The sequence below is a fragment of the Macrosteles quadrilineatus genome, unplaced genomic scaffold (genome assembly GCF_028750875.1).
Source record: "Macrosteles quadrilineatus isolate MER2022 unplaced genomic scaffold, UCM_ALF_1.0 Scaffold_1__1_contigs__length_201487025, whole genome shotgun sequence".
In the NCBI taxonomy this organism is placed as follows: Eukaryota; Metazoa; Arthropoda; class Insecta; order Hemiptera; family Cicadellidae; genus Macrosteles; species Macrosteles quadrilineatus.
In genome coordinates, this window is record NW_026542594.1 from 54,398,220 (window position 1) to 54,424,960 (window position 26,741).

The following is a 26,741-nucleotide window of genomic DNA, read 5'->3' on the forward strand; positions in this document are numbered from 1 at the left end:
TTTGCCAAATTTTATCAACATATATCCATAAACAAGTAAACTACAACAGTTTTCATTTTCTCCATAAGAATAACATGGGAATTTAAAATTACACTATTTTTGAATTTTCTCCGTGAAAGTTAGGCATACAACAGCGCTTCAATATACTAATTTGTTTCTTTTTTTATGCTTTACAAAACGGTTTAAAAAGAAATTGCAATTTTTTTTTTTTTTTTTTTTAAGTATTTTGTTTTTGTCAATTATGGTAAGGGCTAAGGTTTTACACGTTGAAACTAAAAATAAATTCAAATAAGTCTAATATTTTTATATTTTATTAAAAGCGAATGAAATAAGAAATAAAACTAAAATCTAAGTTGTATGCTTAAGTTCATACATAACAAAATATTTAATTTTAAAAATTTTCAAAAGAACTACTGTTGCTATGGAAACTATGTACGATTCCCCTTTTCTTATGAAACTAGGCCTTGAACTTTTCTAGTCATATCCTACAGTTACACTATTAGTCGAGTAAATATAGGCACTTGAGATAGAACAAATTCCAACAAATGGTTTTTCGACGGTTTTTGGTAGTAATAGGTGTAGAAAGTACCAGGAAAAAAGTCTACCAAAATCGGACAACCGGAAGTCGGGTTTTTCCAAGATGGCCGCCGTGAGGCCCTCAAATCGACAAGATGACTGCAAATTCGTCGATTCATAGTTCCAGGATTGGCCGATTTCCACGAAAATTGGCAAACACATGTAGAACTATATTTCCAACCTTAAATATGAAAACTAGGCAGACAAAGTAACCCAGATTTTTTACCTCAAATATATGTTTTTCTAATAGTTTGTACAAAGTTTGTTATAATTTCAAATTTATTTTTTCACCATTAGATTCAACACAAAAAACCTAACAATTTAGTGTATTGAATCTTTATTCTGCTTCAATTTGTTACAGAGATAGTGAAAGTAATAACTTTAGTATGTTTTCTTGCCGAGATAGCTCAATGTTAATCTTATGGAGAATAAGCATAAATATTAATATTATTTTTCATTAAACCTATATAGATAAGACTTTTTGATCTGCTTCATATTATCTGTTTTAAAAATCTTTTACTAAAAATTCCTTTTTTGGCAGTTATCATTGCAGCAAACCTACGTATTTGGTCCCTCAGTTTTAATCATAAAGAGAATAAGCAAAAATCAATTTTTTATTAGTCCGAGAAGTATAGAATATTACCTTAAAAAATTGCAAGAAAACGTTTTATGGTTTTATGTTGTAGTGATGGGTATGCAGAGTAACATAGTAAAAATTGCCAAAAATCGGTCTACTGGAAAACCCCTAGAATCAAGATTTCATATGACCGATTTTCTTAACATTGGAAAAATTTAAAAAATCCACATGCATTTTCATTGATATTGACTTCAGACCACCACCGATATTTATTGGGTGGTCATTTCTTCATTTCGATAGGGAACGTGTTTTCGACCGTCATTTTGGATCCCCCTATTGGATATAAATATTTTTTTAAATGTAATGACAGTGTCATTTCAAAAGGGAACGTGTTTTTGGCCATCATCTTGGATCGGCCATATTGGATATAAATATTTTTTTTAATGTAATGGCAATGTTGAAGCACATTATTTTAAACTAGATTTCCACGCCCATTCCATTGCCAAAATGAGTTTTTAAATATTTTTTTTCGTTTTAAAGATTTATTCAAACGAAAAATCTCCTACATACATTTCTTAAGGACGTTTCGTATTTTGAACATTTTTTAAGATAATTTTTCTTATATCTCCAGTACATATTAACGCTTGCAGTTCGTTCTAGACTTAAACATTTAGTGATGTAAGGGCTTTCATTTGAGCTATTGATCATTAAAATCTGACGAGTTAGAGACTAGTTACCAACCCCAACAAAATATTAAATTTCACTATTTAGAAATAAATTTTTATTAAAATATTTATATCTCGGGTTCTTAATACGCCACCAAGTTCTTTCTGGTTTCATATTACTCAGTAAATGTTTGGGTTATTTTTTTTAATCACTAAATAAAATGTGACAAATTTAATATGGGTCTGTCTTATTTAACAATATTTTTTTTCGAAATTAACCTTTAGTTTAAGACATATACCCCCAAATCCAAAAATATCTCCCAATACTCTTTATAATCTTAAAAGATTCATCAAAGTATTGACTTTTACTGTAGCTATGGATTATTTATTGCGAGTTATTAGAATTGGGGATATATGTACTTAACTAAAGACAAATTTCAAATGCAAATAATTTAATATTAAATTAAGGTGCATGACTCATTTTTTATTAATTAGTCAGATATTATTTAGTGACTAATAAAATAAAAAACCTAATTCTCTACTGAGTAATTTGAGACCAGAAAGAACTTGGTGACGTATTAAGAACCCGAGATATAAATAATTTAATAAAGCTGATTTATAAAAGTTAAATTTAATATTTTGTTGGGATTGGTAGCTCGTCTCTAACTTGTCCAATTTTAATTATCAATAGCTCAAATGAAAGCCCTTACATCATTTATTATTTAAGAATGAACTACTAACTGAAGATAAGGAAAATAATCGTAAAAAAATGTCAAAGTACAAAGCGTTAAAAACAAAAATGCATTTAAAAACGGATTTCGGCAATGGAATATGCGTGAAAATCTAGTTTAAATAGTAATAATGTGTCACAACACTGTCGTTACAACAACAAAAAAATATATCCAATAAGGTGGATCCGAAATGGCGGCCAAAATAAATTTCCCATCGAAATGAAGTACTGACCACCCAATAAATATCGATGTTGGTCCCAAGTCAATATTTAGAAAATTGTGCATACAAAATGCTTATGGTATCTTTTTTCAAAATTTGTCCAATGTTGGGAAAATCCGACTCTGCACACCCAAAACTACAACATAAAACCATAAAACATTTTCTTGTTTTGTTTTTAAGGTTATATTCTATACTTCTCGGACTAATAAGAAATTGATTTTTGCTTATTTTCTTTATGATTAAAACTGAGGAACCAAATATGTGGGTTTGCTGCAATGATACTGTAACTGCCAAAAAAGGAATTTTTAGTAAAAAAATATTAAAAAGATAATATGAAGCAGAACAAAAAGTCTTATCTATAGCCTATAGGTTTAATGAAAAATAATATTAATATTTATGCTTATTCTCCATAAGATTAACATTGAGCTATCTCGGCAAGAAAACATACTAAAGTTATTACTTTCAATATCTCTGTAACAAATTGAAGCAGAAAAAAGATTCAATATACTAAATTGTTAGGTTTTTTGTGTTGAATCTAATGGTGAAAAAATAAATTTGAAATTATAACAAACTTTGTACAAAATATTAGAAAAACATATATTTGTGGTAAAAAATCTTATTTCTTAAGCACATAATACCCTGAAAATTCATCTTTGGGTTACTTTGTCTGCCCAGTTTTCATATTTAAGGTTGGGAATATAGTTCTACATGTGTTTGCCAATTTTCGTGGAAATCGGCCAATCCTGGAGCTATGAATCGACGAATTTGTAGTCATCTTGTCGATTTGAGGGCCTCACGGCGGCCATCTTGGAAAACCCCGACTTGCGGTTGTCCGATTTTGGTAGACTTTTTTTCTGGTACTTTCTACACCTATTACTACCAAAAACCGTCGAAAAACTATTTGTTGGAATTTGTTCTATCTTAGAGGCTTTTTTGGGCTAAATCGACTCGTCTATATTAATAATATTTTATCCTGGTAAATGTAACCTCACATCACAGTTTCACATGACAACAACACACTGACTGTTGAGGTTATTTTATAGTGAAAAAGGTGTAATACAGAGCTGGAAACCTTACAAACTAAAATTTTAATATTCTGGGAATTGAGGTACTATCTCTGTTTAGTGCTGCAGCCTACGGGATAGTTAATAAACAATTTAAAAAAAGTGTGTTAGATGGCCACCTATACTGGCCGGACGAGCTGACTGGGAAATTAGTAGTGGCTGTACGACCTGTGAGGCACTGCGCCGTGTAAACATGACAAGCTGATATAGAACGTAGCCATGTCCAGCAGGGCTGGCCATTCGAGTTGAGAGGCACTTTTTTAAATGGCTATGAGACCGCAAAAGGTTAATGTTATTGTTATTGAATATCATAGGAACAAATTGTAGTTGAAACAGCTGGCGAAATTATTTAATTCCTTTTAAATAGCTTATGAATACTCATAAGGTTAACAAGGGAAACTCTAGAGCCGCTGGGGCGGAGCCCGAAAGGATTTTTGAGATGTCTATATGTTAATCGGTAATGTCAGCTATCATCATACCAAATTACAACACAATCCTACCGGTAGTTAATGTGTGATTGAACTTCAAACAAACAGACAAACATACAAACAAACAAACAAACAAACAAACACACACACTTTCACATTTATAATATTAGTATGATTTAGGAATTTGTTATTCATTGATGTTTAAAAACAAATCCTATTATTACGGATTTAATAATTTGTCACGGATTTAAGTAGACAATAAGTATTTTCCCTTTTCCTTACCAATCCAAAAATCTACAGATTATCAGTTTTACACCCAACCCCTCAAAAAATGTAACTGATAACAAACCACCAACCTATGCATCTGCATCCTTGTGTAATAGTGGTTATCCAGCACATCAAATCCATGACTCACTACAACCTCTCTGGCAAATGTGTTAGCCTCCATCACTTCAAACCGTATCATGGACTCTATACATTTGATCTGAAACACACATTCTTAATGTCACTGATAACAAACCACCAACCTATGCATCTGCATCCTTGAGTAATAGTGGTTATCCAGCACATCAAATCCATGACTCACTACAACCTCTCTGGCAAATGTGTTACATGTTACTCTGCGGCTCTATACATTTGATCTGAAACACACATTATTCATGTCACTGATAACAAACCACCAACCTATGCATCTGTCATTATGCATTATGACACTGTTCGGTAGGCGGATGCAACTCTTAGTGCTGCCTGACGCTGCACTCGGGCGAGCCGCATCCTATATACCTCCTTATTGAGAGCGTCTGCCCACACCTCAGCACCGTACAAGAGTACGGACTGAAATCTGATCCTGCCAGCTAAGCTTGCTGTACACCACAAGGTACTTGGCAGAACAAACAGTCTAAACTTCGACGGCCCCTACCCTCAACGATGGTGTCAATCCGTTTTTTTTTTTTTTGTTTGTTAATATCACGATCTCAGTTTTGCTCAAAGCAAGCGAGACCGTGGTCTGTCATCCTTGTGTTTATGGTACGCATAACTCGGTTCAACTTTAGCTGAGCCAGCTCAACGCTACGTGCAGCTATCAAAACTGCAACGTCGTCTGCGTACCCAACCAAAACAGTTTCCTCAGGCATTTCAGACCTCAGGAGGCTGTCATACGCGACACTCCAGAGATCTGGGCCGAGAATGGAACCTTAGGCAGCACCGGAAGTGACACTCATCGTCCGTGGGCCCTCTGTAGTTTCATACATGAGGAGGCGGAACCGGAGATAATCCTCTATGATACGCATGAGGTATGCAGGAACGTGGAAGGTGTTCTCCAGAGCATCCAGCATATCGCACCACCTCGCAGGATTAAATACGTTTCGCACATCGACAGTTACGAGCAGCACAACCCTACGAGAGTAGTGGTTAAAATCCTCAGCTCTCATCACGGCTTGCTTCACCTCCTCAACAGCGTCAACCGTAGATCGCCCCATCCTGAGTCCATACTGGCAAGGGGACAGGTCCCCCGCAGCGACCACGGCTGAATTCAGTCGGGAACGGATCAACTTCTCGAGGACTTTGCCAGCAGTATCCAACATACACAGAGGTCTGTAAGAGGATGGCAGGTCTGGGTCTCCCTTCCCCTTCCCAACAAGCACAAGCCTAGCTGTTTTCCAGCACGAGGGGAAAACTCCTTCGCTAGGCAGGCGTTGTACATGCGCAAAAGGATCAAGGGGTTATTAATAGTCAAAACCTTCTTGAGGACTTCGCCGGGAACCCCATCGGGTCCAGGAGCCTTATTGTTCTTCAGGGATAGGATGGCCGCCTCCATCTCTCCAAGACTGAAAAGTGGTACGTCATCCACCCTTCCGAAATCCCGCAGTGGTCGCAACGTGTGAGCCGGGAAAAGGGACTCGACTATCCTCTCCATAGTGGCCCCATCCATGACGGAAGGTGGAGAGCGGGTGCCAAGTTTCTTGGTTACAAGTTTGTAACCCAGGCCCCACGGATTGGAATCGACATCGTCCCTTAATGTCTCCCAGCAACTGCGTTTACTCCGGTTGATGGCTCGACGAAGAGACCTCCTAGCCACTCTGTAAGCATCCGACTTACGACGTCTGTCTACAGGTTCTCGGGCCCTGGTAGCAAGTCTTCTGGCTCTCAATGCTGACCGACGCAATTCCGCAATCTCGGCAGTCCACCAGTACACAGGTCGCTTATTGCACCGGAATCTCCTGCGAGGCATAGACTCATCGCAAGCCGAGACGATCAGTCCCATCATGGATGTAACTACCGCCTCTGCGTGAGCCACGTTAGATGCGGAGGAACCACCGGCGTTCCTCGTAAGATGGCTTCATTGAATTTTGCCACGTCCAATTTTTTTGAATTCCATCGAATGGGCACTTGACGAAACGCGTCTGTCTCTGATGACCATCCAGGACATCAAAACTTATGTACTGGTGGTCACTGGCCGTGTAATCCTCCAGGACTCTCCAGGCTCTGATCCTTGGCAAAAGAGACTCAGATACAAGGGTAATGTCTGGGATCGTTCCCCGCATCCCAGGGCGCCGGAAAGTTGGCGTGTTGCCCTTGTTGACGACAACGAGTCCGGCTCTGGCAGCAAAGTCCAGAATGTACTTGCCCCGGGAATTTGTGAGGGTCATTCCCCACTTGACAGCCCTAGCATTGAAATCCCCACCCACAACGACGTGTCCTGTGGTATTGCGCACGCTCTCTTCCAGGCGGTCGATCTTCTCACGAAAGTCACGGATGGCCTCGTTGGGAGTGAGGTAGACACTAAAGTATGTGACATCCCAGCACCGAACCCAAACGAAACCTCGGCCCTTCGCGTGACCCCGTACTTGTACTTTAGCTTCATTACGCGCCCAGAATGCAGCAGTACCAAGACTATCAGGGAACCAAAAAGCTGGGTCCCTATCACGGTACTGGTAATGTTCGCTGACTAAGAGCGTGTCTACATCGTGTTCTAGGGCAAGCTGACATAGAAGTGCGTCAGCCGTCCTGGATCGCTCAAGATTGCACTGAAGGATTCTTATCTTCGTGGGAGGGCTTTCGCTTGTTGTAGTGCAGATTTAAATACACTACACTGTCCAGACCTAGCTATATATGCTTCAAGTGTTTGTCAGCAAGCCCATTTTCTTTGCAAAGGAAACAGGACTCGACTTGCCAGTCCTTACGGATGTGAACGACCTCCCCGCACCGAAGGCAGTTCTTGCTTCGGTCGGGTCCCTTGCAGTTTCGGGAGGAATGGCTGAAACAGAGGCATTTAAAACACCTCTTTACGTCCACTCTCCGTCTGAGCCTGCAGTTGACCCACCCGACTCTCAGATGCTGGAGTGCCAGCACCTTATTGGCATGTGCGTCTGCCATTTTGGCGACCGCCATCCGCTGCTGACTCCTATTGGGTTTTGTGAGCTACACCTTGAGAAAAGCCGTTTGCCCGCCAAGCTCGGGGATAGCTTTCTTCAGGGCTTCAACAACATCAACCTCCGTCGACACACAATCAATGTCTCGAACCTCGACTGATGTCTTTGGCTCAAGAGCACGGACGGTGCCCTGGCCTTCAACAGCTGCCTTCAGTTCGGCAGTAAAGGCTGCTTTGTCTTTCGACTTACCCAGTTCAAGGAGAACGTCCCCGTCCCGGGTTTGTCTAATCGACCGTACAACCGTATTGGTCTGCTCTGGCTTAGCCTTGGCCTTAATCGCACCCAAGACATCGGCGAAAGATCTCCCCCCTGAGGGTTTGACCAGGATTGCCTCCGTCCTGGGCTTTCTTGGCCGGGACTTTTTCGGAGCAGAGACCGAGCCGTGCCCAGTTTGGGCCACGCCGGTCGTAGGTAGCTGTGTACTTATAAATTTTCTGTGTTGGTTCTTCACAGAAGCTGCAGCTATACCCGAAAAGGATCTGGGCACAGCAGACAATAGGTCAAGTCAATCGTCTGAGTTGCCTTGGCCTTTACCGTGGTCCTTTTGGTCTGGACGCCTTCTTCTCTTTTTTGAGGACTGTCCGATGTGGAAGGCCTCTTACGTTTCTTAGAAGGCAGCGCTCTTCCGTCGGACAGACACAACCTTCTCGGCAATCTTCTCCATGGCCGCCTTGCTCACCACCCGGCAGGCAAAAACGAATCCAAGGTCATCCTCTAGTTTGGCCATGCCGTTTTTGACCACTTGATTTACGTGTGACGTACTTTTCCACACTGAAACATATAACACTAGTTCACATGCCAGGTTTAAGTACCACATGCTATACAGCACATTTAGTTTCCGGATAGGCCTCAGTACGGAGATTTGGGTTGGCCTTCCAGGGTTCGCGTCAAGATGTTACTTTCACACTCAGCCGTGCCGTCGCCTTGGCTGAGGTTTACTGCGTCGGAGATCTCGAGCATCTGGTTCATCACACAGATGTCGCCGTGGTCCAGAATAATCCTCACGGACCGGTCACTGCCCCTTCCACCGCAGTGAGACGTGGTGGCCTTCCATGGAAGCTAGTCGCCACCCCCGAAATCGTCTTCGTGTTCAGCACACGACATCCAGCCAGGCACTTGGGTTCCGCACACCAAGTATGGGTTGACTCCGTCTGCCGTTGTAGCCTGGGGTCCACTGTCGCCCTCCTGTCGTCACAGCCGCAGGCTGAGGCTCATTCCGCCCCCCAACTCGTCGTAGTAGGCTGGGGCTCATCCGGCTTCACCTGGCCGTCGTTTCAGGCTGGGTCTGTTGTAACCACCGTCGATGCTGCTGCAGACTCGGGTCATACTTCCCATTCGTCGCCGCTGTCGTCTGGGCATCTGGTTTCTCACACAGATCCCTGTCGGTGCTGTCGTCTGGGAACCCGGCTCATCGCACGGACCCCTGTCTCTGCCGTCGTATAGGTATCCTGCTCGTTGCAGGAATACCTTTCGTTGCCGTTGTTTGTTCGGGCGCCATAAATTGTGACGTACTACGTGGGGGCTTGAGACTATTGTATGGGAATCCGGCTCATTGCATGGACCCCTGTCTCTGCCGTTGTCTAGGAATCCTGCACGTTGCAGGGATACCTGTCGTCTCAGTCGTAGGTGTGTCCTCCTCGTTGCAGGAACACTAGTCGCTGGTGTCGTATCGTGGGAATCCGGCTCATCGCACGGACCCCTGTCGTTGTTGTCGTCGTATGAGTGTCCTGCTCGAAGCAGGGACACTTCGTCGATGTTGTCGTATCGTGGGGATCCGGCTCATCGCACGGACCCCTGTAGTTGTCGTATGGGAATCCGGCTCACCGCACGGACCCCTGTCACTGCCCCTTCCACCGCAGTGAGACGTGATGACCTTCCATTGTCGTTAGTCGTCATCCCCGAATCGTCTACATGTCCACATGTAGCCCCAGGAGAATCTGGTTCAACATACAGATCCCAGCGTCGTAGCGGTACCTGGGGAGCTCCACCTGCCGCTGTAGTCGGGGTTCGGATCACCCACCTAACGTCGCAGCTACTACGCCTTCACTGCAGGCTGGGCGTCCATCGTGGCCCCAATCGAGACTACAAAATTCAAATTCAAAATTCAAATTCAAATAATCTTTATTTGTAAGTAGCATACATAAATAGTGTCAAAATACAGGTATGAAAAAGTATAATCAAAGGTTTCTTAAAATTATCAATGCATAAATTAAACATTATTTCCTACAATTCAACTAAGGAAGCTTTGTTGATAAATTCATATATAGTTTATTTATTTAAGAGGGAGGTTTAGAAATTCATCCAGCGAGTAAATTACCTTGTTAATTAAATAAGCTTTCAGTTGTCTTTTAAATTTAATTGAATTTTTTTCTTTATTAATATTTTCTGGGATTAATTTTAAAAACTGTTCACCAACATATGTTGGGTTTTTTTCATAGAGCTTCAGTCTGTGCTGATTTTGCCTTATAGAGTTCTTTTTTCTTGTGTTATAATGATGTGTGGGCTCGTTAGGGACATCATTAGGAATTTTGTTCTTTGCACACAGAATGACGTCAAGAACATATTGGCCATAAACCGTCAGTATTTTTAACTGTTTAAAATGTTCTCTGGCCGAATCATCTTGATTCAATTTCAGCATTACTCTTATAGACCTCTTTTGGAGTCTTAACATACCATCCAAATTTGCTTTTTTTGTTGCTCCAAATAAACAAATACCAAAAGAAATATGAGAATGTATGTAAGCAAAATAAATATTTTTCAATGTTGTTAAATTACAATAAAAAGACATTTTTGAAAGCGCATGAATTCCAGAGTTCATTTTTGTCAAGATCTTGTTTACGTGTTCATTCCAATTAAGGTGTTTATCGATAGTCAGGCCAAGAAAATTTGTACTTGACTTTGGATCAATTATGTGGGAATCAAACACAATCATTGGTTCTATTTGACTTCTACTTTGTGGAGTTTTAAACGTAATAAAATTGGTTTTATCGTGATTTAATGTTAAATTTTTATACGTTAAGTAATCTCCAAGGTTTCCCAGTTCTATGAAAGCAACCATTTCCGTTTGTTCTATTTTAGGTGTTGAAATGAGTAAATTAGAATCATCAGCATACAGGCATAGTTCACTGACAGGCTTACATGAAAGTGATTTGTCCATGTCCTTGACATAGCACAGGAAAAGCAATGGACCAAGAATAGACCCTTGCGGAACGCCATATTTTATTGTCTTTAAATCTGATGCTGTCTTAATGATTTTATTGTTTTTTCGATGTGTGATTTCCACATATTGAGTTCTGTTTGTTAGATATGAATGAAACCATTGCAATGAACTATTTGATACTCCGATAGTTTGTAATTTTTTCAAAAGTAAAGAATGTTTGACACTATCAAAAGCTTTAGATAGGTCCATGAATATGCCAATTGTATTTTCACCTTTATCAACACGGTCAATTACTGACTCAATAAATGAAACAGCAGCAGTAACAACCGATCTCCCAGACCTGAACCCATGTTGATTACTATCCATCAAATTAAATTTTTCAAGGTATGATGTAAGCTGACTATTTACTATTTTTTCATAAATTTTGGAAATGGCTGGTAACAACGAAACAGGGTGATAATTAATAATATTTTTTGTGTCATCCTTTTTATGTACTGGAATGACTTTTGCCTTCTTTAATTGATCTGGAAATATACCTGTAACGAAAGAGGAGTTAATTAAGTGAGCTATAATTTGGCTTATCTCATATTTTATACTCTTAAGAAGTGTAACAGGCACTTCATCATAGCCACTGGAATTTTTATTTTTTAATGATGATATAACCTTTTCCACCTCCCTCTTATCAACAGGTTGAAAATTAAACTTAGGCTTAATTGACCATTCCTGAACAGATATAGCTTCTTCATCTATACATGGCACCTTACTGTTATAGTCTGGCTCTACGTCTTTTACTATGTCTATAAAATAGTTATTAAAAGTATCTGAGACATTTTTAGGATCTTCTATAAGATGTTTACCCCTAACTAAACTAATACCACTATATTTTTTGTTGTTGTTAGCTCCAACTTCAGAATTTATAATGCCCCATACAGTTCTTTGGACGTTTGAGGATTTACTAATTTTTTTCTCAAAGTATTTCATTTTAGCTTCATTTAATTCTTTCCTAAACTTAAGCTTTTCTTTTTTTAGTAACTCTTTTACCTCATATTGTCTACATTCTCTTAGTTCTTTTGTTTTTTTAACTAATGTGTATTGTTTAGCCCTAAGTTCATCTGTAATCCACTGATTTTTTTTCTGAGTTTTAGTGATTAATGTTTTTGGAAAAGCCACATTAAAATAAAAGTTAAATACACTATTGAAATTATTATATTTTTTTTCTGGTGATGCAAAGTATACATCGGCCCAAGTTTCATTTCTTAAAAGCATGCTAAAATATTCAGTATTTTGTTGAGAGAATTTACGTATTTCTTGTTTCACTGACTTTTCATTTTCGTGTTTGAAATTCAAGCAATTAATATCTAAGACTTGTCCGTCATGATCTGACAGACATGTCACTATGCCTCCAACAGTAATATTAAATACATCTTTGGCCTTAACAAAAAAATTATCTATGGCGGTCTTTGAGTCTACAGTTATTCTTGTAGGAAAATCTACTAGATATTTCATACCATGACTTTTCAAAGTATCTTTCAGCATTTTACAATTATGATTTTTCTTTAAAATATCAATGTTAATGTCTCCTCCTATAATAATATTATTAAATTTTTTACCATAAAAATCAATTAAAATATTCAATCGTTCCAAAAATATTTTTACATCAGAACTTGGGGACCTGTAAATGCATATAACTAGAAACTTACATTTATTTTTAAAACAACTAGATACACAAAACTCAAATTTCCTTTCTTCTATGTAACTATCACTTAAAAAACTAGGCACAGCCACCTGCTTCCATTCAATGTTTTCTTGTGATAGTATCATAACACCTCCCTTGTGTGATATTTTCCTGCAGAAAGATGCATTGATTTTATAATTGTTTAAATTGAATCTATTTAATTCATCTTCTCTCATGTCATGTTCTGACAAAATGACAATATGCGGCTTTAGTTCATGTAAAGTTGCTTCTAGTGCGTTAATTCTTGAATTAAGATGCTGTATGTTTTGGTGAAATACCTTTAGTGAATTTAGTTTGTTAATTTTGTTTTTTACTTTATTGGGGGTGTTGTATTGACTTTTGAGTTTAAAGAAGAAGAAGCAGGGGACTGAGAACTAAATCTACTATTGATACAATGTGTAGATAAACTAGGAGCATTCTTCAACTGAAGCACTGAATTTAAAGAAACCAGGGCTTTCTCACCCACATCACTGGCCACTTCACTGATGGTAGGTTGACTGCTGACGACTGGATTCACTGGGCTGGATGGCTGCAGCTGGATTGACGGTGGTTGAGTAGATTGTCTTGATTCCGTTAAGTCTTTGGAGTTGGTCTGACATGTTTGCACCGAAGAAGAAGCTTGTGAAGGAGGAAAATTAACTTGTGACATAATAGACATTGGCTTCGTTTTATTTGGATTTTTTTGTAGTTTTATTGTAATTATATCTTGTAACTGTTTAAAAAATTCTCTTCCAGTTAAACCATTTTTCAACAATCTGCTAGATTTACTGTTGTTAACAATAATTTTTACTTCAGCTTCTGTGTTCATTTGAAAAGAAATTAAGTTATCAATAAAGTGATCCAGAGAAATTCTGTCCCTTACACACCCCATTGGGGAACAGAGTAAACCCTTAAGACCTTTTTTACTAAAGTCCACTGCCAAATTTTTAAATGCTAAATCATAATCTTCCTTAGTTGGTTTATTGAAGTACTTGTCTTTAGTCAACAATGTGTATACAACCGGTCCTTTGCCTACTTCCTGGCATGCTAAATGTTTGTTTAAGCAATGTGATCTTTGCGGTTTTCCAAAATGGCTTCTAAACACTGTAGCAATACCAGCACTCATACTTTTGTCGTCCTCTAGGTCCCTAGAGGCACAGTGTGCAAATGCAACTGTTTTATCGTGTTGATATTCCTCAAACATGCTCTTAATGTGTGTTTCAGCAATCTTTATAGTGCTTTGGCAGTTTGTTGACAATTTATAACCTTTGTAATCTGATCTGCTTATGTTGATCTTCTTTATGTTTTGCATATGCTGGTTGTTCCCTTCACAGATATTTATCACCCCGTTAATAACGCGGCTTAAAATAAAATTTCCTTTCCTGTTCAGATGAACTCCATCTCTTCCCAAGCAAGAGTCATTAATATATCTCGAGATCTAGGAAAATAGCCTTATTGTCCCTACAAAGCCATCTTATATTTTTATTTGCATGAGACCTTAGTTTATATGCTATGTTCCTTCTGTGTATGATACCATTAATAACTAATTTAGAGTTTGGAAACGCCATTTTTGCCTTTTTTATAACATTTGACATTGCTCCCATTAAGTCTTCTGAATCTCTCATTTGATCCAGGTCATTTGTTCCAACATGAATAATAACAGTTTTGGGCAACTTTACTTCCTTAGAAATAAGATCAATTTTTTCAACCATGTTGACAGCACAAGCACCTCTAAAGCAGCTTACTTTAGTGTTGGGAAGAGAGACATATTTTACCATTGAGTCCCCAATAACAAGTGTTGATGGCCACTCACTGCTACTTCTGTTCTGGGGTTTTGTATTGGGATTCTTCCATGAGTATTGAGTTTTCTTCTTATTTTGTTCCTTCCTACTGTTTCCATTTATGCTTGTCTTGACCTCTTTTTCTTGATCGTGGTTATTATTATTTATATGTGTCTCATTCTCCTCTTGGCTCAGGCAATCATATCTGTTTTTCAGAGGGATGGAGTCATGGTTGTTCATTTGTTTGTCTTTATTTTTATATTTGTTTGACTTTTGAACCTTATTCCATTCAAGTGTAGCTCTACTTTTACTGACTTCGATAATTGTATTTTCCCTCTCAGTCTGAGTGTACTTCTCCTGTACTTCAATCAAACTTCCAATCATATTTTTATTTTTATTCGATTGATCTTCCAGTTTTGTTGACTCAGGTTTACTTGATCCGCCCAGCATTTGAGACACCATTCTGTTGATATTCAAGCAGTCTTTTTTTCTATTCCGCATGATTGCAGCCAACTGTGCTCTTTTGGTCCAAGCCTCGAGCTCGCTGACAGTGAAATCGCACAAAGTCATCACATCAGAGTGTCCTGTAATAATTTTACTCAAGATGTGTTCAACCGTTAAAATCATATAAACACCACAGTCAGAAGTGTTGTGTTGCTGCGGTGTTTTGTAAACTTCCATGTGTGAGTTTTCTAATTTTAAATGGGTGGATATTTTTCCCATTATTTTCTTTGCTGATTTAAGATTATAGTCTTTATAAGAATCAAAATAGCAAAATTTGTTGTAGATTTTACTATAGACCAGTAAGCTCCAATGTGTTCCAGAGCTAAAGTCACCCTGTATGTCGTTGGTGTCAAGAGACTCCGCATCATTAACAGGTATCATTATATAAGACTTTGTATCCAACTTCAGTGGCTCCAAGATGCTGGTTGTGTCCTCTATGCATTTTGCTGCTATTCCAATAACTGGATTCATTATGTGGACTAAGAGTTTTTGATCAACAGTGGAGTTTAATAAATCAAAGTACACCTGAATAGCATCATCTGTCAACCAATTTCCATCCAATATTGATATACATATTGCTATGTCATTTGTCATAATATGTTTTTGGCTTTCCTGTGCTTGAAATTCTGTATATATTTTAACTGGCCCATTTACTTCTGGTAATCCATTTTTTGAGAGAGGTGTTGCAAAGCTTGAATCAATTTGTGCTTCTGTATAAATGGGTTGTTGACTGAAAGAGTCCCAATCTGAGCTGTCAGTCTGTGTCACTTCTGAGTTACTTTCATTGTCAGTTGCGAGTGTTAGTACAGATTCTTCCAAAAACGGTTTGACTTTTTTCTTAGTTGAAAAGTTAAAATCTCCAATCTTATATGGCAATTTATGTTGCTCTATATATGCTGCTAGCTCCTTACGGGATCTAAACACTTTTCCCCTTGGAGATTTTATATAAATGTCTATTTTTCCCTTATTTATTCCTTTTTTTCTAATTACTTCCTCCCTCAACCATCCTTTTGGCAGTTCATCAATGTTTTCTTTAATTGTTACCATAATTGTTTGTACAATGAAAAATTGTGTACATAAACAACTAATGTCTACTTATTTGATCCATCAAGTTCAATATTTTTTAATTGATTAAAAATGTATCTTTGAATAAAAAATAAAATAGCCTAATAGCAATCAGTGAATTGCAGTACAGATTATTTAAAAGTGCTTCTATTGAAATTATATTCCAGCAAGACTATAGACACAGCTGTAGAGATAAGTTCAGGCATAGGGTTTGTTTACATTTGCTAATCAACAAGTGATAAGACGTCTGCTGATTCCATCAATGAACCTGTGTGGTGGAGGTGGTGGGGTTATGAGTCTGTACAGTCCAAATAGAACAGGAAAGTTTCTACTGAGGTCAAAACAGATTGCTTCCTTCCTGTCTTCAGTTTTAATATTTATTTTTTAGTGTCTATAGTTAGTTTTTCAACTACTTGTAACTGTGTATAGGTGGTCAACTTGACTTCTGAAATGTCCCTTCAATAAAATTTGTTGTGAAGTGTCTTTAAAATTGAAAAACTTGTAGAGTGAAAACATGTGCTTTTAAAATGGAAAAACTGGTAAGTTTTAAATATTACGTTTTTGACAATATAAACCAATAATTTCTGGAGTCTTTGTTGCAGTTAATAGAACTTACTTAATTGATTACTATCCTGCGCACTTTACTGAAAACCACTTTGAAATACTCAACTTTTTAAATAAAAACTTACTAGAAAACTTACTATGTAAAACAGTTCTATATGCAGACGATACACATTTCTACAGCCGGTAGTCCTCGGCCCCGTCGGTCTCCACCAACGTCCTGGGTGTCTGTCTGGTTCTGCTCACAGACTCGTGACGTCGCGGTACCTTGAGCTTAGCCGACTCAACCCGCCACTGTAGCATAGGGTTCGAGCTCACCCGTCGACCACGGCTACAGGCTGAGGTGCGTTCCACCCCCCCCCCCCCCACTCGTTGTCGTAGGCTGGGGCTCAGGCATCCTCACCTGGTCTTCACCGCGGCCTGGGTTTTCTAGCCTGCGCGCCCTATATCGGTACTACAGCCGGGGAACCTACTCGTACGTTTTCGTCGCTGACGTCCTGGGTGTTCTGTTTCTCACACGGACATGTGTCACTGCCCCGTCCGCCGCAGTGAGTCCCGTGGTGGCCGTCCGTTCGTCGTTGTTGTGTGCCACCCCCGATGTGAGCTACTTGCGCCTTCCGCAGGTAGTCCTCGGGGATCCGGTTTATCACACGGTCCCGTGCCACTGCCCCGTCCGCCGCAGTGAGTCCCGTGGTGGCCGTCTGTTCATCGTTGTTGAGTGCCACCCCCGATGTGAGCTTCTTCTTGGGTTTACACCACGCCAAGATCCACCACAACGGTTCAACACTCGTTGGGTACACGTTGACCAAGCCCCGGTTGTCTCGCTGACCGTTGTTCTCCGTTGCAATGGTTGGTTAATCACGCAACCACTGCCACTGGATAATCAATCGAAGAACACCGAAGCTGGCCAACAGCGTGATGTGAGTTCCTCTGGTTGGTTTATCACACAACCCCAGCCGTTCGAGAATCGTAGTAAGCTAGCTGACTGCTCTACGTCAATCTTCCGTCCGCTAACGAGTCGCTGGTTCCAGTGTCGTGAGTTGCTCGTCACTCCAGGTAGGTTTAACACGCTACTGCAGCTGCTGAAGCGTCGATGAACTCCATGGTCGTCACCAAAGGTAGGTTCAACACGCTACCACAGCTGCCGAAGACACGCTGAGTCCACGCCGACTCGCCAGTCCCAGACCATAGGCCAACGTTATCCAATTCGCACCAAAACAATCTCATCACCTGTCGTCAACTCATAACACAAAATATTAAAACACAGATAAATCGTTAAACATGAAATAATACTCAAAGGATTAGTCACGGATTATCTCACATGACACTAACCAAACATCGTTAAATAATCAGAGATTAAATTACCAGACAGAAGGAAATATAAAAATGCCTTGTTACTTAAAACAAAAATAAAAACAAGTAACCAAGGCCGAACGAACTATCCACTTCTGGTTTATACCAATCTCTAAAAGCTCTTTATGGCAAACACGTTGTTGAAACCATAAAACATCGTAAACACACAGGCCTAAGGCCACTACTACCAACACACGACATACGTGCCGATCGGGACGTGCTAAACTAGCACAACTAATCTTAGTAGTCACTGGCTACTACTAATAAATTCGTATGATGAGATTAATTTGTTTTGGGCTTACTAAAAATGGATTAAAAATACACTGACCTCGTAATATTTATTCGTTACGTTATGGGTTTAACACACCATCATAATCAAGTCAACTTGGCCTAAGTCCATTGGTTTAACAGGAGTGAAAATATAAAACCTAGTAAAACAGATTTTAAAAACTAGTATTTTACACCCTGGCAATAGTTAACTCGGTTTACCTTATATCTATTGAAATATAAGGCTTACAATTTGACTTGAAGTATCACGCGAGTTAACTAATGCTTCACCAATCACGATGTCGGGACTAACTCGAACTTGTCGTGGTAGTTGCTGGTGAGGAACTTTCCTATCTCGTGGCTGGTGAGGAACTTTCTTATCTCGTGGCTGGTGAGGAACTTTCCTATCTCGTGGCTGGTGAGGAACTAACTCTCCTGCTTGCCGTCTGAGGGTTCCTCGGTTCGTCCCTCTCGCTCCCCTCTCTAGCAAAGTAGGGGGCTCAGCTGATCCGGAACGTTTGCTTGCTGTTTGCTAACCCGAAAAAAAGCTAGCCGGCCGCCGTCGTCTGCAGCCGCTAAATCGTCAGTCGCTCGAGCTTTTTGTTGTTGTTGACTGTAGGTTATGTTGTGTTTGTTTCACACGACAATGAGTTTTAACTTCAAGTGGTCGGTTTATATTATTCACTCCACATTTCCTCACGTCTTTGAGACGGATTATTGGCCTAAGCCCATGATCTGCGGGTTTACTAAGTGTAGAAAGTTTCTTCGAAGTACCAAGCCGGGTTGAGCCCTAGCTTGCGAAACACATCGCTGGTGAGTCAATAAGCTATAAAACACTGTATAAGGTTTATGCCACGCTCATACAGTATTAATAACTCTCGTTCTACACTTATTTATTACCAAACACAACAGTGTATCATGCCTATAGTTACTAGTGATGTTATAACTAAGGTTAGCCTTTTAACTTATAACCTTAGTTAGGGGCTGGTAGGCTATGCCTAGGGATAGGCTAGACATAGGAATAGGCTAGTTTGACCCCCCCTCAAAATAGGCACGTTACATACGGCTCTCTGGGTCCGGAAGGTGTCCAGCATAGCCTTTATTGTAACTTCCATATCTTGGAGCCGGGATTCAATGTCACTCTCTGCGTCAAGATATTCCTGACGCAGAAGCACCATCTCAGAGCCTTCCGACCTCGACGTTGCTGTGAAAGGCTCCCCAGGCATCCCCACAGCAGAACTTGCTGGCAACGCCAGAAACTCCAACGTTTTCTGCACCGCCTGCAACTCCAACGTTTTCCGAACCGCTCCCAGCTCCACTTGCCGAAGGAGATCCTAAAAGGGGAACTCCTTAGTGCATTTGAAAGGTGCAGGTGGCGGAGATGTCCTCACGTTTTTTTTGGTGGCGATCACTGAACCTTGGAGCTACGAACAAAAGGGTTCCGCTCCACTTCCAACCCCTTTTCCTGCTCGTTTGAGCTCTTAATCAAAAATGTGTTCATTGGGGTATTAAAAGCCATCGTGTTTATTCCAGCGCATCGTGCGGCAAGGAGCGGCCCGGAATCAGTCAGGAACGGGTATACCCTCGGGGACAAAAGCCCCTACCCCAGTTCCCCGGGGCCCGACCTCTGTTTGCCCAGCACCGGATACCTGACGTGCCGGAGGTTGCCCGTCGCAATGCAGAGCCCGACCTCTACATCCATGCCGCACTCCCTGACCAAGGACCGAAGTGGCTGGCTTCTCACGACCCACTGAGAATACCCATCGGCAGTGCAGAGCACACATCAACCCCTGCAACACAACAGGGGCACTCCCAGGAACTCCCAGTGACAACGTCGGTCACCCTTTTAGTCGCCTCTTATGAAAAGCCCGAGAAGGCTGCGGTGCTATTCTAACCTGGTACCGCACGGGATAACCGATTATCGTTTAGAGATTACGTAATCTTTTAAATAAGAAACCTTTGTTTGTATAAAGGTGGTTTCTTCAAACTGTCATTGATATGTTAACATTAAAAGTTGCTTACAAATAATGCTATTAATGGGAAATAACTTTGATTTTCAAAAACTAAAAAAAACCAAGGGATATTAATAACTCTGGTACTGCACCACATTAAGTGAAAGTTTTTTTGAGCATTAAAGCTTTACATTTTTAACGTTACATGTTACATGTTTTGTGGCCTGTGTATTTATTTATTTGCCAACGGATTAACACCTATAATACAGTTTGATTAGAAGGACAGTTTGAATTTGTTGTAAGTACTATAGTTCTTTTCTTATATGTAAACCTTGGTTTTTGGTACTGCTGCTTTTCCCTAGAACCGGTGGTAGCATTAAGAATCATTTTTACGTACAAACACATCACTATTTACAACTATATGGCCTACCCACACTTTCAAGGTAAGCTAGCTGCTATCCTCCTTTTTCTACCATTTATTTACAACTATAGTTATAGTTAGTGCTGCACCTTATTTCTTATTAAATTTAATTGATGTCTTACTGTATAATTTTTGTATTTTCTGTCTGGACTCCAAAATGTTAGTTTATGCTATGAAAATTATAAAACATTAGTGAAAGATTTTGTTTAGCAAACCATCATGAATTTTTAAAGCTTGGCGTTGATAACGTATCAATGTTTTGTGGACTGTGTATTTATTTACTTATTTATATATTTTCCAACGGATTTACACACCAATTTTAGAGTTTGATTAGGCCTAAAGACGATTATCATAAAATTTGATGACACTATCAAAACTTTCAAATAATTATTTTGTTTGTAATTTGCTTTGGTTAAAGCGTAGCAAATACCCTAATTCAATTTTGTATTTGTGTGTGAATGTCTGTTGGTTTTGCATTAATGTCCTTATTTCTCAGTGTTTCGTGGAAAAGACAAGAGCGCCTATGTTAATGAAAATTTCTACCCGAATAAAGTGAATTAGTGAGTCGGTGGCTCAGTCGGTAGCATCGCAGACTTCGGGCCCATGGCAGCGATGTCGTGGGTTCGGATCCTGGTCACTGCCACTAAAATGTATCAGTACAGTTCACCTTTGTACTGTACCGCCTTGCTTTGCTGTAAACGTTCCACGCACGGGCTGTTAGTCTATGTGGACGGGCAAATGCAAGGTTATAAGAGGCCGCCAACCTCTTTTTTAAAAGTAAAGTAGTAAAGTAAAGTGTGCAGTAGTGAGGTCGAGGTAGTATTTTAACTACTTTTAAAAAGTGTCAAAAGTAACTTTCAACTACAGGCCTACCTTAGGGCTATGCCTCATAGATCTATAAAGCAATTCCTTTTACAAATGCAAGGTTAAAAGAGGCCGCTAACCTCTTTCTTAAAAGTAAAGTAGTAAAGTAAAGTGTGCAGTAGTGAGGTTGAGGTAGTATTTTAACTACTTTTAACCAGTGTCAAAAGTAACTTTCAATTACAGGCCTACCTTAGGGCTATGCCTCATAGATCTATAAAGCAATTCCTTTTATCATTAGATATAAAATATGGACTAACACGATCGGGTGACATTTAATTGCGAAGCATTTGTTTTGGCTTTGAAACTGTCAGATATCGTATTTGCGAAGGTTTATATGTATTCCTATACAGTAATAGTTTTTCCAGCATATCTGGAAAAATGCACACTAAATATGCAAACCAACTCCTGTTCTGAATATAAGGATTCAACTTACTACAATATTCCCGTACGTAGAACGGGCAAACAGCTAGTTAAAATTAAAAATGAATTAAAATTAATTAAAACATTTCCACTATATATATATCCATACTATTATAATAAAATCTAATGGTGGCTGTCTGTATGTGTATTACTAATAGGTGCAAAAACTACTGAACCAACTGGGCTTAAATTTTACTAAAATATAGCTACCATACCAAGGACCCTTATAGGATTATTCACATTTCGATACTGACCGTAGGCTTTGCCCCTTTGGCTTTAAAAGTTCTGAGGTGAGGATTTTAAAAGTAAATATTGATTGGTCTCCATGGCTGCTAAGAGAACACTCACTATGTTTACATTAGCTTTGACATTTCAATGTAAACAACTTGCACTGCCAAATTGCATATTTCACAATTTCAGACAGGTGATCCAAAGAAATTAAATATAATATTTTACACAACTAACTGTGTATGTTTATTTAATCTAACAATTTATCATAGATAATTTATTCTAAAACTATGTCAATGATTATAGAAATAAAATAAAGATGCTATAACCGTTGCTGTATCAACTCAGGCTCTGCTTCAGTTTTTTTTTATGTCTAAGTTATGAAAATAATTTTATTGATATATTTTCATGAATACAGCATGAAAATTACAATGAAATTACAATTTGTATGAATTTGGAGGCTATTTTTGATCAATTCAAACTGCTTGACATGTGTTGGATTAACATAACATAACTTGCATTTCACATTGACTTTTTTATACTTAGGTAAATTTAGTACTTGTTCTTTTGTTACACCTATGCTTAAATTAAACGAAAGAATATCATAAATAACTACATTGTACGCCGTTGATTTATTCAGTCAGTACTCTTATTTTATCTTAACATAGCTTGCAGTTCACATTTACTTTATTGCATTTGATAAATTTATTTGTGTTTTGCTGCACCACTGATTAAATTAAACCAAGGAAAATATCATAAAACTAAGCTGTACACACGTACAGTTTCATTGTGTTACATGTGTACACATGTCATTGTGTGTACACATAATATGAATGAATGAAATGAAAACATATCTTTATCTTTATTCATATGTTATACAGTTGCATACATTAAATGGTGTCACTAGGCTTAAAACTAAATCAAACTAACCTTCAATTCATCGAAACCATAAAGTGTTTTATCAGTTAACAAATGTTTAAGTTTATTTTTAAATTTGGAAATGTTATCAATATTCCTCACCTCAGCTGGGAGTTTGTCCAAAAACCTTTTCCCTGCACAGGTGGGTTTTTTGTTAAAGAGCTCCAAATTATGGACACTAACAGCAATTTCATTTCTGTTCAGGGTAAAATAATTATTACTATCGCCAAGCTTTGGGACCAAATTAGCATTATAGGTCGGCCGTTTAGAAAACGACCTGCGCAAAATTTTTAGCGCATGTAGGGGAGGTAACGGCGAGGGAGGGTACGTTCCCCCTCTCCGCCAATGGCCGTTTTCACAAAATGTGTGCATAGTGACGTCACGTGCTAGCTGAACGTGTTTTATTTTACCAAATCATATGTTTTCTTGTAATTTCCCAAAGACTTTGGAATGACAATCATTACGAATTAGCATTGAATATATAACACTATTTAGCGTTTTATATCCAATATAGTGTTGTATTCAATATTGAATATAGTCATAGTGTTATACAGTACAGGGTGCGGCAAAAAACCGATCCATTTTCTGCAGAGCACTGTTCAGGGACAGATTGTCTGAAAGTAGTGAGAGTAAGCTCGTTGGAAAGTCTATACAATGCCATTTTTTCTAGTCACTGAGCAGTGGTCGCCTGAGCTACGTGAGGTTGTTATGGAGTTGTTTTTAAAAAGTATTGAATTCATTCATTGCAACTCAGCAGCATAAGCAGTTTCGTGCGTTCTTTCAATTAACACTTTAGCTACCAACTATACTCATCCCTCAGTAACAGAGTAGTGTGACGGTCGGTAGGGAACGTGTTAAGGCGACATGGAGAAGTTCCGTTGCGTATAACAATAATGCGGTGGGTTACTAACTTTAGAACAACGGCTTCTGCGTTGAAAAGGAAGCTGAAAGTCAGATCGGATGCCAGACAACGAACATTCAACAGAGTTCGTACTGCTGTGGAAAACAGTCCCTCGCAGGCCCACCCGAAAACAAGAAGCTTGCCGAAAATGTCTGACTGCTCAGTTACACGAATTTTAAGGTTAATTTTCATCCCTACAGATTAGTTAGAATAATAATCTGTTTAATGGGGTTATCCATACAGATAATCACGACGGAACCTTTTTTGCAGCTCCTACTTATGTTTTATATAATTGAAAATCTCTAATTTAAGTAGCCTTAGTGGAAAATAAATAGTTACAACTAAAATGACAAGATTCTTTTTACCGTACATATATTTAACAAAAACAGCACAAAACGACATATAGCGTAAGTTGTAGAGATTTTATTACACTAAAATTACATACACTAAACCCAAGCACTAAACTACTAAACCCGTAGGATCCCATCGGACTATGGTTTTTCTTAATAACTTAAAAATAATTACTAGAAGCTTACTGAATGGCCTCTCTCGTTTTAAGAAGTGGAAAATCATGACCACAGCAAACAATCACGAATACAGGACCCAACGCAACGGCTGTTGCCGCGATATGGACAATCATCACAAATCTCGCCGCGATTAAGATATGGCTGCAATCACAAAGAGTCATGAAAGCTGAGATAATCGCAGGAGATTATCGCGGATGTTGCCACGATTGTGTAAGACGCATATAACGTGATTGCAATTATAATGGCGTTACCACCATCGCAAGTAACGATCACACATCTTAGTGACGGCCTTTTAGTGAATTTCCTACATGGGTATAAGCTATTACCGTAGTACTCATGGTAATACCTCTGGACCCGGGATGGCAAGGCGTATAAAAGAAGGTGTGTGCACGCACATCCCCCACCCATCCAATCAGCCAATGAAGTATTTACTGCTTTACTGTTTTTTCGGTTAAATGGTACCATATAACTGTACAATATAGTATATTCATTCAATGTTGAATACAACGCTATATTCGATATATAAAACTAAAACTATATTCAATGCTGATTCCTAATGATTGTCATTCGAAAGTCTTTGGAAAATTACAAGAAAACATATGATTTGGTAAAATAAAAGGTAATATAAAATAATGGGTGGGGGTGGTAGAGGAGTGGGGGAAGAGCCATATTCTGTCTCACTCCCACAGCTCGGTATCTCTCTCTCACACCAATGCTACGAGGAGGACGCTTTCTAAGCGGCCGACCTATAGAAAGTTTTTTTGTCTGTAAAATTGTATGAAAAACATAAATTAAATCATACACAGGTTAGGTTTGGAGAGAAAGGGCTTATTGCCTGAGAATAGGTGTGAGGTGGATAGAAGTTCATGGTTTTGAGAGGAAACCATGAAGAAAATCAAAAACCATAAACCTATCCTTTCTCACACCTAAATACTATACACAGTCATTATTCCTAATTTTGAAAAATATTAACGAGCGGAAGTATCCCATTCTAAATTTAACATAATTCTGATTGTACTTTTTTGAAGAGTAAGAATTCTATTCAGGTTTTGCTTAGAGGTACAGCTATAAATACTTATGCCAAAAGATATTGATGATTCAATAAAAGCAAAATAAAGAATTCTATTAATAGCATAGATACCAGAAGTAATTATGCTTATTCCATGTAAGACTATATAGTCATAGTGTTATACAGTACAGGGTGCGGCAAAAAACCGATCCATTTTCTGCAGAGCACTGTTCAGGGACAGATTGTCTGAAAGTAGTGAGAGTAAGCTCGTTGGAAAGTCTATACAATGCCATTTTTTCTAGTCACTGAGCAGTGGTCGCCTGAGCTACGTGAGGTTGTTATGGAGTTGTTTTTAAAAAGTATTGAATTCATTCATTGCAAATCAGCAGCATAAGCAGTTTCGTGCGTTCTTTCAATTAACACTTTAGCTACCAACTATACTCATCCCTCAGTAACAGAGTAGTGTGACGGTCGGTAGGGAACGTGTTAAGGCGACATGGAGAAGTTCCGTTGCGTATAACAATAATGCGGTGGGTTACTAACTTTAGAACAACGGCTTCTGCGTTGAAAAGGAAGCTGAAAGTCAGATCGGATGCCAGACAACGAACATTCAACAGAGTTCGTACTGCTGTGGAAAACAGTCCCTCGCAGGCCCACCCGAAAACAAGAAGCTTGCCGAAAATGTCTGACTGCTCAGTTACACGAATTTTAAGGTTAATTTTCATCCCTACAGATTAGTTAGAATAATAATCTGTTTAATGGGGTTATCCATACAGATAATCACGACGGAACCTTTTTTGCAGCTCCTACTTATGTTTTATATAATTGAAAATCTCTAATTTAAGTAGCCTTAGTGGAAAATAAATAGTTACAACTAAAATGACAAGATTCTTTTTACCGTACATATATTTAACAAAAACAGCACAAAACGACATATAGCGTAAGTTGTAGAGATTTTATTACACTAAAATTACATACACTAAACCCAAGCACTAAACTACTAAACCCGTAGGATCCCATCGGACTATGGTTTTTCTTAATAACTTAAAAATAATTACTAGAAGCTTACTGAATGGCCTCTCTCGTTTTAAGAAGTGGAAAATCATGACCACAGCAAACAATCACGAATACAGGACCCAACGCAACGGCTGTTGCCGCGATATGGACAATCATCACAAATCTCGCCGCGATTAAGATATGGCTGCAATCACAAAGAGTCATGAAAGCTGAGATAATCGCAGGAGATTATCGCGGATGTTGCCACGATTGTGTAAGACGCATATAACGTGATTGCAATTATAATGGCGTTACCACCATCGCAAGTAACGATCACACATCTTAGTGACGGCCTTTTAGTGAATTTCCTACATGGGTATAAGCTATTACCGTAGTACTCATGGTAAT

At 39.0% G+C, this 26,741-nt stretch overlaps 1 protein-coding gene across 1 annotated transcript in view; it reads right to left on the minus strand.

Moving 5' to 3' along the window:
* Positions 1-26,741, minus strand: part of LOC128983096 (PC-esterase domain-containing protein 1A-like) — a 124,780-nt gene that overhangs the window by 40,499 nt on the left and 57,540 nt on the right. Inside the window, exon 6 of the mRNA XM_054402257.1 lies at positions 4,618-4,745. Within this exon, the coding sequence (XP_054258232.1) occupies positions 4,618-4,745 (128 nt within the window). The remainder of the gene's footprint in view (positions 1-4,617; positions 4,746-26,741) is intronic.